The sequence below is a fragment of the Dipodomys spectabilis genome, unplaced genomic scaffold, assembly GCF_019054845.1.
Source record: "Dipodomys spectabilis isolate Male_0828 unplaced genomic scaffold, ASM1905484v1 ptg000112l, whole genome shotgun sequence".
NCBI classification, from domain to species: domain Eukaryota; kingdom Metazoa; phylum Chordata; class Mammalia; order Rodentia; family Heteromyidae; genus Dipodomys; species Dipodomys spectabilis.
Genome location: NW_024870789.1, coordinates 1,555,094 through 1,571,185, shown reverse-complemented (window position 1 = coordinate 1,571,185; position 16,092 = coordinate 1,555,094). Strand labels below are relative to the sequence as shown.

Genomic DNA, 16,092 nt, shown 5'->3' with positions numbered 1-16,092 from the left:
CCCACAACTGAGAAAAATATTCTTATAAATGATAATACATGAACGTAAGGAAACATCATTATGCTTTGAATTCTGGGAAAAAGCATCTATTTCTTACAGCTCAAAATATTAACTAAAAAAAGAGACTGAGATATTTGCTGTCATGTAATGAGAAATATTTTATCACAGGATGTTCAGAGTGAGTTGTGAAGAATTCATTCTGTATGGGCTATAGGATTGGAAGAAAACAACATTGTATTTTGATGAAGAGCATTTGGACTATCTACTCCTGTTTTCTCATTATTTCTGTTTTCTCTTCTACCCCATCCCTTACTACTTCTCTGACTTAGTGAAAAATGGGAAAAAAGAAAGAAAGAAAGGAAGGAAGAAAGGAAGAAAGAAAGGAAGGAAGAAAGAAAGGGAAAGAAAGAACTTTAGCATTGGTCTTATAGGCTATAATATTCTGAACAGAACATAACTTTCTTTTGTGTTTGTGCCAGTCATAGGGTTTGAACTGAGGGCCTGTGCACTGTCCTTGAGTTTTTGTGTTCAAAGATAGTTCTCTAACACTTTGAGCCATATTTCCACTTCCAGCTTTTGGTGACTAATTGGAGATAATCAGAGCTTCATAGGCCTTCAGCCTCATTTCCCTGCCTGGGATGGCTTTGATCCTCAGATCTCAGTTTGCTGAGTCTCTAGGAGCACAGCCACTAGCACCTGTCCTAAAATTTTTATTTGAACACATATAAGGACCACACAGGCCAGTCCAGAGCTGTGGATGAAAGACAGTGACTCCCTAAATCTACACATCTAACTTAAACCCTCTCCTGACTCACATGGAGAACAACTTCTTGGATAAAAGATACTGTATGCCAACTTACTTAATTGCCTCATTAGGACACCTACCTCCACGTCCCAATGTTCCCTAAGTCTCTCTCTGTGCCCCCACATTATGTCCTTATCCAGTTGACCTGCTAGACCTTAAGTGTGTTATGTGACTTCGCAGGCAGGTTTGCTACTTATGTGCATTCACTGTTTGTCACTTATCTGCATCACCAGCCGTTAGGGGACACGCTTAGGTCATAGGAATTCTGAATAATTGATTTTGGTTATTACCAGGTGATGGATTAAATGATGGTCAGTGGCATTCAGTGTCCTTATCCTCTAAAGGGAATCATGTGAACATGAAGGTGGACAGCAATGCAGCCTCTGCTGCTCACACCCTTTCTGGATGGATGGGCCCCAGTGATTCTTATTACTTTGGAGGTAAGTGAAAGGCACAGGAAATATTGCTAATCAGCCCTCTTTATCTTTTCAGTCCCCAAATTTTATGGCAAATAGTCTTTTAACTGAAAATGAACACTGATGTTGAAGAATTATTTTTATCTTCATTTATAATTGATAGGCAATGGTGAGTGGGCATAGACAATCACTGCCTAAAATGACTGTCTATATGTTTGGCCTTACTAACGAAATTGGTTTCATACCTCCTCCATAGCCCTTGTTCTCAATCCTATAGCTCCACATTGTGACCACCTGAAAGGTCCAAAAATACTGATGCCTGGACTCCACCTTCAGGGATTCCTATTTAACTAGTCCCGAGGCTTGTAAAATTGTTCAGGTTATTGTTATATGCAGACATTACTGAGGGTCTCTTTTAGTTTGACTGTAAATTTATTGTCTAAAACCAAGACATTTTTGAGACTGAGAGGGATGATAATCAGTAATGATGGCAGGACAGCAGGCATAAGCCAATGCTATCTGGTCACAGGAACCATCTATACATTATTTATTGCATTTGGGCCTGATAGTCCTAGAGTGTGGTTTTCTTCTTATGAGAGAGACCCACCAGCACTTTAACAATGTTTAATGTCAAAATAGAAATGTATGAACTCTGTGATTTAGGTATCTTTTATCTCAGCTTGACTTCTTATTTATTTTAATTTAATTTTAAGAGTTGTTCCAGAAGCAGTTTCACTGACATTTTCACTCTAGTGTATTGTGGGATATTTGGTGCCTCCTTCTAAGGGTGGAAAGTTAAGGTACCTGTGTACTTACTCTTCAGTAAGTACACAGGCTTGAACTACAGAGTTTGGAGATTCTAACATAGAATAACAATTGCTCTGTCTTTTTTTTAGAGACACTGAGTCTTGAATTCCCTCAATAGTAATGGATATATTGCATTAATTTAGCAATAAACATTTACTCTTCCACTTTACGTCTCAAATGAGGACCTAGAAAAATGAATCCCGACTTTATAGTTGGATTTTTCAGGCAGCCCTCTGCATGGACAAATAAAAGCCTGCTTGCATGTTGAATCTCTCTGTTCTGGATCGCTTTCCTAACTGGAGATGCAAAGCATTTTGGCATTTGATCTTCTTTTTCTTCTTCAAAGTTGTATATGAAGCATGTTCTCATTTTGACCACTGGATATTGTTTAATTTAGCTCTCAACAAAAATAGATATGACATTTTTACAGTTGCTTGAGGTGTGTGATTGGAGAACTAGTGGCTCAACAAAAACAATACTGACTTAATGTCCCCATTCCCTGTTGTAAAGTTTGTCCTAAGTGCAGGAAGCAGAAGTCATCTATAGGAAGACATCCTGGCATTTTTTTCAAAAAACATCCCACATTCCAGAAATTCTTCACAAATCAAATTTGTTCACTATTACAGAAATTAGAAAATGATAAGGAATGTTATAGAGTTCTTTATGATGGAACATTGGGTTTGAAATACCAAAGCCTTCAGTTTTAATTGGTCAGATTCATTATACCTACTATTGACTTTTCATCCTGATGCAAGTCTTGTTTTTTTTTTTTTGTATGTTTTTTTTTACCTGTCCTGGAGCTTGAACTCAGGACCTAGGCACTGTCCCTGAGCTTCTTTTGCTCAAGAATAGCACTCTACCACTTGAGCCACAGTGCCACTTCTGGCTTTTTATGTTTATGTGGTACTGAAGAATCAAACCCAGGGCTTCATGCATCCTAGGCAAGCACTCTGCTACTGAGCCACATTGCCAGCCCCTCTTGAGTTGTTTTGAATTTGATTTCTTAGGGTGCAAACATTGAAGCCTGCTTAAGCCACTGCAAGAAAAGTGTGTATTTTATGAAAATTCTTAGGTAGAAAGTGAGTATACATTATGCAAAAATTAGAGGAGGTTAGATTCTAGTTTCCTTTTTTTTGGAAAATGTACCAGTGATTTGAAGACCAAAAATAAAGATGAGACATCAAAGCTGCACACTGGTGGCTCAGGGCTGTAGTCCTACCTACTCTGGAGGCTGAGATCTGAGAATTGTGATTTGATGCCAGCCTAAGCAGGAAAATCCATGAGTCTCTTATCTTCAAACAGCCACCAGAAAACCAGAAATGGTGCTGTGGATCAAAGTGGCTCAGAGTGCTAGCCTTGAGAGGAAAAGCACAGGGATAGGCCCCAGGCCTTAAGTTCAAGCCCTACGACTGACATAAACAAACAAACAAAAAGAAAAAAACCCAGAAAATTTAATGTACAATGGACAAAATATTTCTCACATAAGAATTTTCAGTTTTAGAAGTAAAAGTCTTATAAAATATAAAGTAACACTATAAATATTGACATAAGTCCTCTTTAATGACTAGAAACACAAAACCATAAAAAGAATGATGAAGCTATTTGCTACATTATACTTTTTTGAAACACACAAAGTATCATTTTACAAATGATCATTAAATTTTAATATCATTTTATAAAAGAATGATTCCCATCATTTTATTCTTTGCATAAAAGTTGCAGTATTTATTTGAAGTGCTCTAGCATTTTAATATTTGCATATGATAGGCAAGTGTTCGATAACAGCATTGTAATTTTTGTACGCATTGCTATGAGTAGGGCTCTCCAGGAAGTTGCCTCTATGTGAAAGTAGGTGTCTTAGTGGGATTAATTATTGTAAACAGTCCTGGAAGGTTGAGAGAAACGCTGGTAACAAACAGATGGTCAGGCAGAGCTTTGATGATGCCTTTACAGCAGAATGCAAACTAGATCCCACAGGAGACAGCAGAAATATCCACTAATAGAGTCCCAGCCAAGCAGTCAGTGAATGCATTGCATTTCCCCATTGCATCAGTGGATACTGGCCAGCCCTCTCACTGCTGGATGAGAGTCAGCTACTGCCAGTCAGGGAAATTCATAGAGAGCCTTCTTCAGTTCTGAAAAGGAGTCAAGGATGGGGAGCTAGGTTCTGTTCAGCTATGTCTATTCCTCAAAGAGTTGCTTTATCCAAAATCATTTTCCTAGTATTCCATGATCTCCTTTCTATAACTTCCCCCTTTACTGCACATAAGTCTTATATCATGCAAATCTGAGAGTTTGTCCTTGTTTGTGCAATAACTCAACAGAGAAAGGGAGAATAATTAAGTGCATACTGGCTCCTTATGGGCTACAGGATGTTATCTGGACTGGTCCTGCTTTGATTTTAGTTTCCAAGTCATGTCTTTGCTTATCATTGCTTTAAGAACATTGCCTTTCAATATTGTGAATAGTTTGCAGTGGGCTTTTGTTTTGGTCATACTTGTTGATTGTCTTCTGCCTGTGTCTTAATATTTAGCCTGTCCAGAAAACATCTGTGGCTCTGGATGTGGGAGCTGTCTGGAAGGGTTCCAGGGCTGCCTAAGACTCATCTCTATTGGTGAAAAAGTGGTGGATCCCATCTCTGTACAGGAAGGAGTGCTGGGGAGTTTCAATGACCTCCAGATTGATTCTTGTGGCATTATAGACAGGTAAGAACCATTCAAGTCACTCTGTCATGTCTGATTTCAGTTTTTAATTTACTTAATTAGTTCATAAACACACGAACAGCTGGACAAGTGCATCTTTTCTTTCCTCTGTTGCTGATATTCATGACAAAGGAGGAAGTATATATACACTTAGTCAGCTCTGCATTATTATTACTGAGAGATCCATTTATGAAGACAAAAGATTTATTCTGGCTCACAGTTTTGTAGGTTTCAAACTGTAGTCTGTTGGTACAGTTGCTTTGAGGTCTTTGGTGAGACAGCAAAACATAGTATGCTTTGAATATCTCATGCTCAGAATCATGAAGAGCAAGAGACTGGATCCCATACCACTCTGAAGGTCACACTCCCTGAAAATCCCTGACTAGGCCCAGATCTTAAAACTTCCACCACCTCCTGGTAGAGTTATAGACTTAGGATCAGGCCTTGGAAGCCTGGCGGGACTTCAAGATCTAAACATTGATAATAGAAACATAATGTCTTGGTTTTCTTTTAGGTTAATATTGTGCCTTGCATAATTACAATATTTTCTTGGAAGACAAAGTCATGAATTTTCCTTTACTATGCCTTTAAGCAACTTAGTTTTTGTAAAATGCTGGCCATTCTGTGTATTTACTGATGCAAATCAATACTGACAAGTTAAGGCATCTAACAGTTGCATTACACAGAACAGGTTAGAAAAATGGATGTTCACTGAGTCTTCAGTGTAGAAGGGATAGAGTAATTACAGAGAACAACTAAGCTAGGCTAGAACTAAAAATGATTAAATTACTGGAGCTAAGAGGCTTTCTCTGTTTCTCTGTGCTATTTTGTTTTGTTTTATTTTTTCTGCTCCATTCACAGCTATGCTAATAGAATGACTAAGGAGGCATGAGTGCTGTGTGCTTAGTGTTCACTCTTTAGCTAAGTTGGCCATGATTCATCATGTACCTTATGGCCAAGCTGAGTCTCATATAAAGATTTTTAATATCCTTTCAACCTTGGCCATTTTAAAACTGACAATCTTTCTAAAACCAGTAACTAATTTAAAATAAGCATTTTCTGGTTTCAAAATCTAATACATAATAAGTAAAACGTTCACCATTTCTAGTTATTATTGGTAGCTGAGATTTTCCATGTTTATATACATATATATGTATACACATATATACATCTACATGTACACATGTATACACACACACATATATATGCACACATGCATATATACATACATACACACATATATAATTTTCAAAGAACAAAGTATAGGTAGTGCTTTGATTACATGCTACAACAATTTCAATGGTACAGTTGCTTTGTACAATATTGCTCTGTACAATATTAGAGGGAAGAAGTTACAACTGGCTAGCTGGTCCTTTCCCCAATGATACCTGCATTCCCCTGATATTTGTTGTTTTCTTTTGTTTTGATGTATCTGTGACCCACTGACTAGTCCTTGAGCAGCAGCACAGAACAGAATGGAGCTTCCTAAATAGCTTTGCCCCATGGCAGTCATCCTCCACTAGCATTTGCTTGCTCCTGTGAATCTCTTGTTTTGAATAAAATTTTAGAATCACATGAATTTTCTGTTAACTGTGTGCTTGCTTATGGATCACGTGGGCGCTCACACAATTGTATTTGTGAGCAATAGAGCAGCCTTTTTGTCCTGTATCAATGTAAATTTGGTTGTTCAATGTTTAATTATATGTGATGTGATGAATTTCAGTTGTTTTTTTTTAAACTAACAGTTGTTGTGAAAGCCATTTGAAGATGAATTGGAACAAAAGGAATAGGATCAATCCAAATCATTTAAATTGTTTCAGACTTGTGGACAAGGCTGAATTTATCTTAATGAATTTGTGTGAATTAAAATACTGATAGACATGATAAGAATGAAAGCCAGTAGTCTGGGAAGTTCTGAGGAATGAGGAAACATATATAACAGATTACAGTGCTTCTAAGCAAAGTAATTTCATTAATCATATGTACCAAAAGCATATTTGTGTTTTAGAAAAGAACCTTGTCCTTTTACTAAAAACTGTGTTGTTGTTCTTGTTGTTACAATGCCCTATTGGTCAAAGCTGGTCACAGCCCATGTTCTTGTGGAGGTGCTGGTGCTGGACTTGTGAGGTTCGCACTATCATATGACAAGAACATATGGTAGGAGGGAAACAATTGTGTGTCTATCTGAGGTCATTGCAAGTTATTGATATTCCTAGTCGTATATATGCCGTCAACCTGTGAAAAATGTATAGAGCTAATATAAGTACAAGTATTGTCACAAATGTTGCACTTAACCAGGCTTTTTAACCTTGTTTGTGTTCCATTCATAGACCAAAGGGCAGAGCCAACTTCCCCTGTCCTATTGGGGTGTTTCTATTCACTGTTGTCCTTCATCTCTCCTGTAACAAAACAGCACGACAAGCACATTTTATAGTGACTGCATTTGGGAAACACCAATGTTTCTCTGTCTTCCTTTAGGTGTTTCCCCAGCTATTGTGAACATGGGGGTAAATGTTCCCAGACGTGGGCTGCCTTCTCCTGTGACTGCACCGATACTGGCTACACAGGAGCTACCTGCCATTCCTGTAAGCTGCACACGTTGCTGGCTCTCCTTGCTGTCCTGATCCTGTGGAGTTCCAGTTCCCTGTCATTATTTTGTACACATGTCTGTCTTTTTAACTCAGTGGCAAGAAACAAGAGAATATGGAATTTTAAAGACTAACCTTCCTTCGTTCCTCCTTTCCTTCCTTCCTTCTTTACTTATTTCTTTCTTTTCTCTCCCTCCTTCTTTCCTTCTCCCCTTTCTTTCACTCTTTTCTCCCACCATCTATTTTTGTGCTGGAACTAAGGATTGCAATCTGGGCCTCCATTTCTTACTCAGTCAGCTGGGATTCTGCCACTTGAGTCACATTTCTACTTCTGGATTTTGCTGGAAATAAAAGCCTTAAGGATTTGTCTGCCAGAGCTGGCTTGGAACTATGATTCTCATATCTCGGCCTCCTGAGTAGCTAGAATTATGGTCATGAGCCACCAGTGCCCAGCTAGAGACTCATCTTTGCCTGGCATACTTTTAAACTAATTTTATTTCCAAATGATGTTAAAGCAGCTCACAATAATTATAATATCAAATATAGAATGCCAAAGAAAGAAAAGGAACAGGTGAAGGGGAAATAAACTATGGCCAAAAAAAATTACTAAAGGACAAAGATGATTCATTCTCTTTTGTTTTTCTGTTTCCCCAACTGGGGACACATTTAGTTCTGAATTTTTGTTTTCCAAAGTAAAATGATGTGTGAGCAGCCAGATTCTTGATCATCTCAGAGGAAGCAAAATGGGGATGCTATCATGGTAGCAGTTCTAGATAGCAAAAAACCAGATAAACTTTCTGGTCCTGTTTAACCTAGGTGTTGCTAGTGATGAGAAGAATTAGCATAAACTGAGAATTTTCAGCATGTCTGCAAGATTCTAGTCCTTTGCATGTTTTAATTCCATAATTCCTTAAAACTCGTGGAGAGAAGAGTTACCAGCTACACTGAGCTTGAGGAAAGAGAGGCAGGAGGCTGAGGATGCCGCTCTGGGTGTCACAGCTGTGATCACAAAGGCCCTGGCTCCAGGGCCAGGCCTGTCAGGGATCATGCTGGTTTCTGGTCAGACTTTGTTCAGGATGAGACACTAGCAAATACGAGCAATGTGACATGGAAATCCTGGTTTCCTAATGATCAGCCTTAGTGTTTTGGTTTTATTTTTTTTGGTACATAATTGCTGATGCTTCTGAGTGCCTTCTCTCCCCTGGCTCCCAGCACCTTTTCTCTCCCCTCATCTTTGGAGGAAGAACTTGCCTTTTCGTGTCTGCTTTCTTTAGTTTCTTCTCTTGGGGAAGCTTATTGCCCTTTCAAGAAGTCTTCCATGTAAATTATTCTAGTACACATAAACTGAAGACAAAGCAGAGCATGGATTGTCATAAATATATATTTTCTGGAAAGGATCCCAGAGATGCTAGAATGGGTGTTGTGAAAACTTCCCAGCGTCTCCAGTGGTGTGAGTTCCACGAGAAGCCCTTGGCAGAGAAGAGGGAGTGACTCGTCCACTAAACACACCATGAGCAGCTCTCCTCTATTCCCAGTCAGAATTTGCCATGTAACTCCTACTTTGGAAGACACTAGACTTCTCAGAAACCTTAGGGCAAGGATTTGGCTGAACTCCAAGAAATAAGGTTGTGGTGGTCTCTTGTACTTAGTACTGCTACCATTACACCTAGTAAAGTGCTTTAGTCAAGGAAGATACCTTCTGAATATTAACCATTAATGAATGAGTCTTTTTTTTCAAGATAATTTCTTTATTGTGAAAATACCATACAGAGGGGTTACAATTTCATGGGAAAGGTAATGAGTACATTTCTTATCAAGCATTGTTGCCTCCTCCTTTGTTTCCCTTTCTCATTCCTTCCAATTGCCCACCCCCAGCCAAAACTGTAAAGTTCGTTTTTCGACATAATGACTTGTACATCTCATTGTTGCAATGAGTCCACCTGTATATCTATTTAATGATTTATTTTTCCCTTCCCATCCACAAATTATAACAACATCAAATACAATGAAAGCAGGAGTTATACTGTGGGGGAGGGTCATACAAAGCAACAAAGAAATCATCTTATAAATATGTTAGAAACAAGCGCATGAAAGAAAAAAAACATTTGAATACATCTCTTAGGGTTCATTTCCCTAACATCAGCTTATCTGACCTTTTCTGCTTGACTCAGACATATACTAGATATTGCAAATAAGGGAAACCATGGGACCTATGTTTCTTTGGGCCTGGCTTACTTCACTTAATATAATTTTTTCCAAGTCTTTCCATTTCCTAACAAATGGGGCAATGTCATTCTTTCTGATGGAGGCATAGAATTCCATTGTGTAAATATACCACATTTTCTTGATCCATTCATCTACTGAGGGGCATGTGGGTTGGTTCCATATCTTAGCTATAGTAAATAATGGTGCAATAAACATAGTTGTGCTGGTAGCTTTAGTGTGGTCTTGTTTGTAAACATTTGGGTAAATGCCCAAAAGTGGGATTGCTGGGTCATAGGGGAGCTCTATGTGGACTCTTTTCAAGAATCTCCATACTACTTTCCAAAGTGGTTGAACAAGTTTACACTCCCACCAACAATGAAGTAAGGTTCGCTTCTGTCCACATCCCCTCCAGCATCTGTTGTTATTAGAGTTCTTGATTCTAGCCATTCTAACTGGGGTGAGGTGGTATCTCAATGTTGCAGCCCCACAGGGGCTTCAGGTAGCGGTCCTTCATGGACTGCCATGAGTGCTGAGTGACCGAGGCCTTCTTCATGGCTTTCCACAAGGCTGTGCAGGTGACCAAGCTGGGTGAGCAGGCGTTTGTCTTTGGCTCCTTTGTCAAATATCAGCTGCCTGTAGGTGTGTGGTTTTATTTCTGGATCTTCTATTTTATTCCATTGGTCTTCAGGTCTATTTTTGTTCCAGTACCATGCTGTCTTTGTTATTATGGCTCTATAGTAGAGGTTGAAGTCTGGCATCGAGATCCCTCCCATGTTGTCTTTTTTTGCCTAGAATTGTTTTGGCTATTCTAGGTCTTTTGTTGTTCCATATGAATTTTTGGACTGTTTTCTGTATTTCAGAAATATACATCATTGGGATTTTAATAGGAATTGCATTCAATTTTTATATTAATTTTGGCAGTATTGCCATTTTCACTATATTAAGTCTGACTATTCAAGAGCATGGAAGGTCTTTCCATTTCCTAGTGTCTTCTCTAATTTTTTTCCTTGCCAATCCTCTGGTTAGTAGACTTGTCCTTTGATGAGAGTGGGGTGTTAAAGTCTCCTAGTATTATCATATTGGCATCTATTTTATTCTGTAAGTTTGAGAGTATTTTCTTGACATATTTGGGAGCTCCAATGTTTGGGGAGTATAAGTTGATAATGGTAATATCTCCTCTTTTATTGTTCCTGTGTTAATATGTAATGTCCTTCCTTGTCTTTTTGTATTGATTTTAATGAAAAGTTTATTTTGTCAGATATCAGGATAGCTACTCCTGCTTTCTTACTGGGGACATTTGATTGTTAGATCCTTTTCCAGCCCTTCACTCTGAGTTTGTTTGTATGTTTGGCTGAGAGGTGGGTCTCCTGAAGGCAACAGATGGATGGGTCATGTTTCTGATCCAATCTGCAGTTCTTTTTCTTTTGATTGCTGAATTAAGACTGTTAATATTTAAGGATATTATATAGAGATGCATTATGGTCTCTGTCATTCCCTGTTTTCCTAAGTTTTTCTTCTTTCCTTTCCTCCTGTGCTTACTAAGTTACACTTCTATTAATACCTGTCTGGTGCAGGTCCCTGTTCCTGGTTGCTTTCTTGAGGTTGTGTTCCCTCTCTTAGTATTCTTTGTAATGCTGGCTTATTGTTTATTAATTCATTTAGTTTTTCTTTACTATTCAAAATTTTCAATTCTCCATCGAATGTGAATGTTAGCTTTGCCAGGTATATCAGTCTGGGCTGGCAGTTATTGGTTCTCAGGGCTTAGATGGTACTTTCCCAGGCCTTTCTTGCATTCAATGTCTGTGTGGAGAGATCTGCAGTGATTCTAATTTGTTTCCCATTGTAGTATAGCTCCTTCTTCATTTTTACTGCATGCAAGATTGTTTCATTATTATTCAGATCTATCATTTTAACTATAATGTGTCTAGAAGTGTTTCTCTTGGGATCCCTCTTGTTAGGTGTTCTACATGCTTCTGTTATGTAGGTGAGATGTTCTTTTTTAAGATGGGGGAAAGCTTCATTGATAATCTTGTTGCTAATACATTTTTTTTTTTTTTCTTTTTTTTTTTTTTTTGGGTCCGGTCGTGGGGCCTGAACTCTGGGCCTGGGCGCTGTCCCTCAGCTCTTCAGCTCAAGGCGAGCGCTCTACCACTTGAGCCACAGCGCCACTTCCGGCTTTTTTCTTTTTGCTTATGTGGTGCTGAGGAATTGAACCCAGGGCCTCAGGCATGCAAGGCACGTGCTCTACCACTGAGCCACCTTCCCAGCCCCTGCTAATACATTTTTTTTTTTTTATTGTAAAGCTACTATACAGAGGGTCACAGTTACATGAGTGAGGTTATGAGTACACTTCCTCTTGAACATTGTTACCCCCTCCATTGTTTTCCCCCTACCATCCCCTCCCTCCCTCCCTTCCCCAGGTTCTTTTTTTTTTTTTTTTTTTTTTTTTGATTGTGATTAAATGATTACATAATTTCAAAGTCACAAGTTCATTCTAACTTCCCTGGAGCAAATTGTCTACCACAGTCTGTAATATATAACAGTGTTCACATGTTATATACCATATTTGTGATCAGCAGCATGAGGATATTTAGTAGTGGTTCAACCAGATGAGCGGGAGTTCTTTGTTTCTTAAGTCCTGTTAGTTTTGTCGTATCACTAACCTTTTGGATTTAGCATCCACTTATGAGGGAGACCATGTACCGTTTGTCTCTTCGTTCTTGGCTTACCTCGCTCAACATGATTCCTTCTAGCTCCATCCATTTCCCTGCAAATGCCATTATTTTGTCATTTCTAATGGCTGCATAATATTCCATTGTGTATAGATACCACAATTTTTGGATCCATTCATCTGTGGTGGGGCACCTAGGTTGTTTCCATATCCTAGCTATTGCGAACAGTGCTGCAATAAACATGGAGGTGCACGTGTCCTTGTATATTGGTTCCTGTTGTTCAGGGTAGATGCCTAGAAGTGGTATGACTGGGTCGTAAGGGAGGTCAATCTTTAGCTTTCTAAGGACCCTCCAGACTGCTTTCCAAAGTGGTTGTATAAGTGTACATTCCCACCAGCAGTGTAATAGGGTTCCTCTTTCTCCACATCCCCTCCAGCATTTGTCGTTGGCTGATTTGTGGATGTGGGACATTCTGACTGGGGTAAGGTGGTATCTCAGGGTTGTCTTTATTTGCATTTCCTTCACCACCAGGGATGATGAACATTTCCTCATGTGTTTCTTTGCCATTTTTATTTCTTCATTTGAGAAGTCCCTCTTTAGTTCCCTTGCCCATTTAGTAATTGGTTTGTTAGGTTTGGGAGGGATTAGTTTCTTGAGTTCCCTGTATATACAGGATGTTAACCCCTTGTCTGATATATTGCTGGTAAATATTTTTTCCCAATTAGTTGGTTGTCTTTCTAGCTTAGTTGCGATAGTTTTAGCTGTGCAGAAGCTTTTTATTTTAAGGTAGTCCCATTTGTCGAGTCTCTCTCCAACTTGTTGTGACCCTGGGACTCTGTTCAGGAAGTTCCTTCCTGTGCCTATTAGTTCAAGTGTCTCTCCTACTCTGTCCTGCAGTAGTTTCAGAGATTCAGGTTTAATGTTAAGGTCTTTAATCCATTTTGAGTTGATGTTGGTGCATGGTGATAGGCTGGGGTCCACTTTTAGTTTTCTGCATGTGGCTGCCCAGTTTTCCCAGCACCAGCGGTTGAAGAGGCTGTGTTTCTTCCATTGTATGTCTTTGGCTCCTTTGTCGAATATCAGCTGGCTGTAGGCCTGTGGATTTATATCTGGATCTTCTATTCTGTTCCATTGGTCTTCGGGTCTGTTTTTGTGCCAGTACCATGCTGTCTTTGTGATTATAGCTCTGTAGTAGAGTTTGAAGTTCGGCATGGATAGCCCTCCCATATTGTCTTTATCCCCTAGAATTGTTTTGGCTATTCTAGGTCTTTTGTTGTTCCATATAAATTTTTGGACTGTTTTCTGTATTTCAGTGGTGTATGTCATTGGGATTTTAATAGGAATTGCATTGAATTTGTATATTAATTTTGGAAGTATCACCATCTTTACTATATTAAGTCGGCCTATCCAGGAGCATGGGAGGTCTTTCCATTTCCTAGTGTCTTCTGCAATTTCTTTCTTTAACTTTTTATAGTTCTCATTAAATAGTTCTTTTACATCTTTGGTTAGGTTAATTCCTAAATATTTTATTTTTTGGGAGGTTATTGTGAATGGGGTTGCTCCCTTTATTTCCCTCTCTTCCTGTGCGTTATCAGTGTATAGGAAGGCAACTGATTTTTGTGGGTTTATTTTGTATCCTGCTATTTTGCCGAAGTGACTTATGATTTCTAAAAGTTTGGGGATGGAGTTTTTGGGATCGTGGAGGTATAGTATCATGTCGTCTGCAAAAAGGGATAGTTTCACTTCTTCTTTCCCTATGCGGATCCCTTTAATGTCTTTTTCTTGCCTTATTGCCCTGGCTAAGGGTTCTAGGACTATGTTGAAGAGGAGTGGAGACAGTGGACATCCTTGCCTTGTTCCTGTTTTTAGGAGGATTGGTTGTAGCTTTTCCCCATTAAGTATAATATTGGCTATTGGTCTGTCATAAATGGCTTTTATTGTTTTTAGAAATGTTCCTTCTATTCCTATTTTCTCCAGAGCTTTTAGCATGAATGAATGTTGAATTTTATCAAAGGCCTTTTCTGCATCTGTGGCGATAATCATGTGATTCTTGACCTTGGCTCTGTTGATATGCTGGATTACATTTATTGACTTACGTATGTTAAACCATCCCTGTGTCTCTGGGATGAAGCCTACCTGATCATAGTGTATTATTTTTTTAATGTGTTTCTGGATTCTGTTAGCTAGAATCTTGTTAAGGATCTTTGCATCTGTGTTCATCAAGGAGATTGGCCTGTAATTCTACTTTTTGGTTGGGTCTTTGCCTGGTTTGGGGATGAGTGTGATATTGGCTTCGTAGAATGAGTTTGGGATAGCTCCCTCCTTCTCTGTTTCTCTGAAGAGCTTGAGGAGTATGGGTATTAGTTCTTCTTTAAAGGTCTTATAGAATTCTGCTGTGAATCCATCTGGTCCTGGGCTTTTTTTTGTTGGAAGACTTTTGATAGCTTCCTGTATCTCATTATAGGATATTGGCTTATTTAATTGGTTAACTTCTTCTTTGCTCAGTTTGGGTAACTTGTATTTCTCTAAAAATGCATCCATTTCCGCCAGATTTTCTTCCTTTAGAGAGTATAGCTTTTGAAAGTAGTCTGTTAGAATTGTTTGGATATCTTGGGTACGTGTTGTGATGTTTCCCGTGGCATCCCTAATCCTATTAATATGGGTTTCCTCTCTTCTTTTTTTAATTAATCTTGCCAACGGGCCATCAATTTTGTTTATTTTTTCAAAGAACCAGCTTTTTGTTTGGTTTATTTTGGTTATGGTTTTCTGATTTTCTAATTGGTTAATCTCTGCTCTCAATTTGGTTATCTGGCTTCGTCTAGTAGCTTTAGGTCCCATTTTTTCTTGTTTTTCTAGCTGTTTTAGTTGCAACATGAGATTATTTACTTGGTCTGTCTCCATTCTCTTGATGTGGGCACTGAGGGCAATAAATTTGCCCCTCAGGACTGCTTTTGCTGTGTCCCACAAGTTTCTTTGTGAGGTGTTTTCATTTTCATTGAGTTCTAGGAAATGCTTTATTTCTTCTCTGATCTCTTCTGTTACCCAGGCCTTGTTAAGGAGTGTGCTGTTCAATTTCCATGTATTAGAGAAATTTCTGCGGTATGCTTTGTTATTGAGAGCTAGCTTGATTCCACTGTGGTCAGATAGGATACAGGGGATTATGTCGATCCCTTTGTATTTGCTTAAGTTCCTTGAATGAACTATGATATGGTCTATTTTGGAGAAAGTTCCATGAGCTGCTGAGAAGAATGTGTACTGTGTTGTTTTAGGGTGAAATACTCGGTAGATGTCAGTTAATTCCGCTTGAAGTATGGCCTCACTTAATTCGGTAGCTTCTTTGCCAATCCTCTGGTTGGTAGACCTGTCCTTTGGTGAGAGTGGCGTGTTAAAGTCTCCTAGTATTATCGTATTGGGATCTATTTTATTCTGTAAGTTTGAGAGCATTTGTTTAACATATCTGGGTGCACCGATATTTGGGGCATATAAGTTGATGATGGTTATATCCTCCTCTTGGATTGTTCCCTTTATTAATATGTAATGTCCGTCCTTGTCTTTCTGTACTGATTTTAATGAAAAGTTTATTTTGTCAGATATCAGGATAGCTACACCTGCTTTCTTATTGGGGGAATTTGATTGGTAGATCCTTTTCCACCCCTTCACTCTGAGTTTGTTTGTATGTTTGGCTGAGAGGTGGGTCTCCTGAAGGCAACAGATGGATGGGTCTTGTTTTCTGATCCAGTCCTCAGTTCGTTTTCTTTTAATTGGCGAATTCAGCCCATTTATATTAAGAGAAAGTATAGAGAGATGCATTGTTGTCCCTGCCATTCCGTTTTCCTAAGTTTTTCTTCTTTCCTTTCCTCCTGTGCTTGCTCAGTTAGACTTTGAGTACTGCCTGTT

At 38.8% G+C, this 16,092-nt stretch overlaps 1 protein-coding gene across 1 annotated transcript in view; it reads left to right on the top strand.

Moving 5' to 3' along the window:
* Nucleotides 1–16,092, top strand: part of LOC122114868 (contactin-associated protein-like 3) — a 165,197-nt gene that overhangs the window by 88,001 nt on the left and 61,104 nt on the right. The window contains 3 exon segments of the mRNA XM_042688131.1: nt 1,099–1,245; nt 4,562–4,733; nt 7,209–7,315. Of these exon segments, the coding sequence (XP_042544065.1) occupies nt 1,099–1,245; nt 4,562–4,733; nt 7,209–7,315 (426 nt within the window).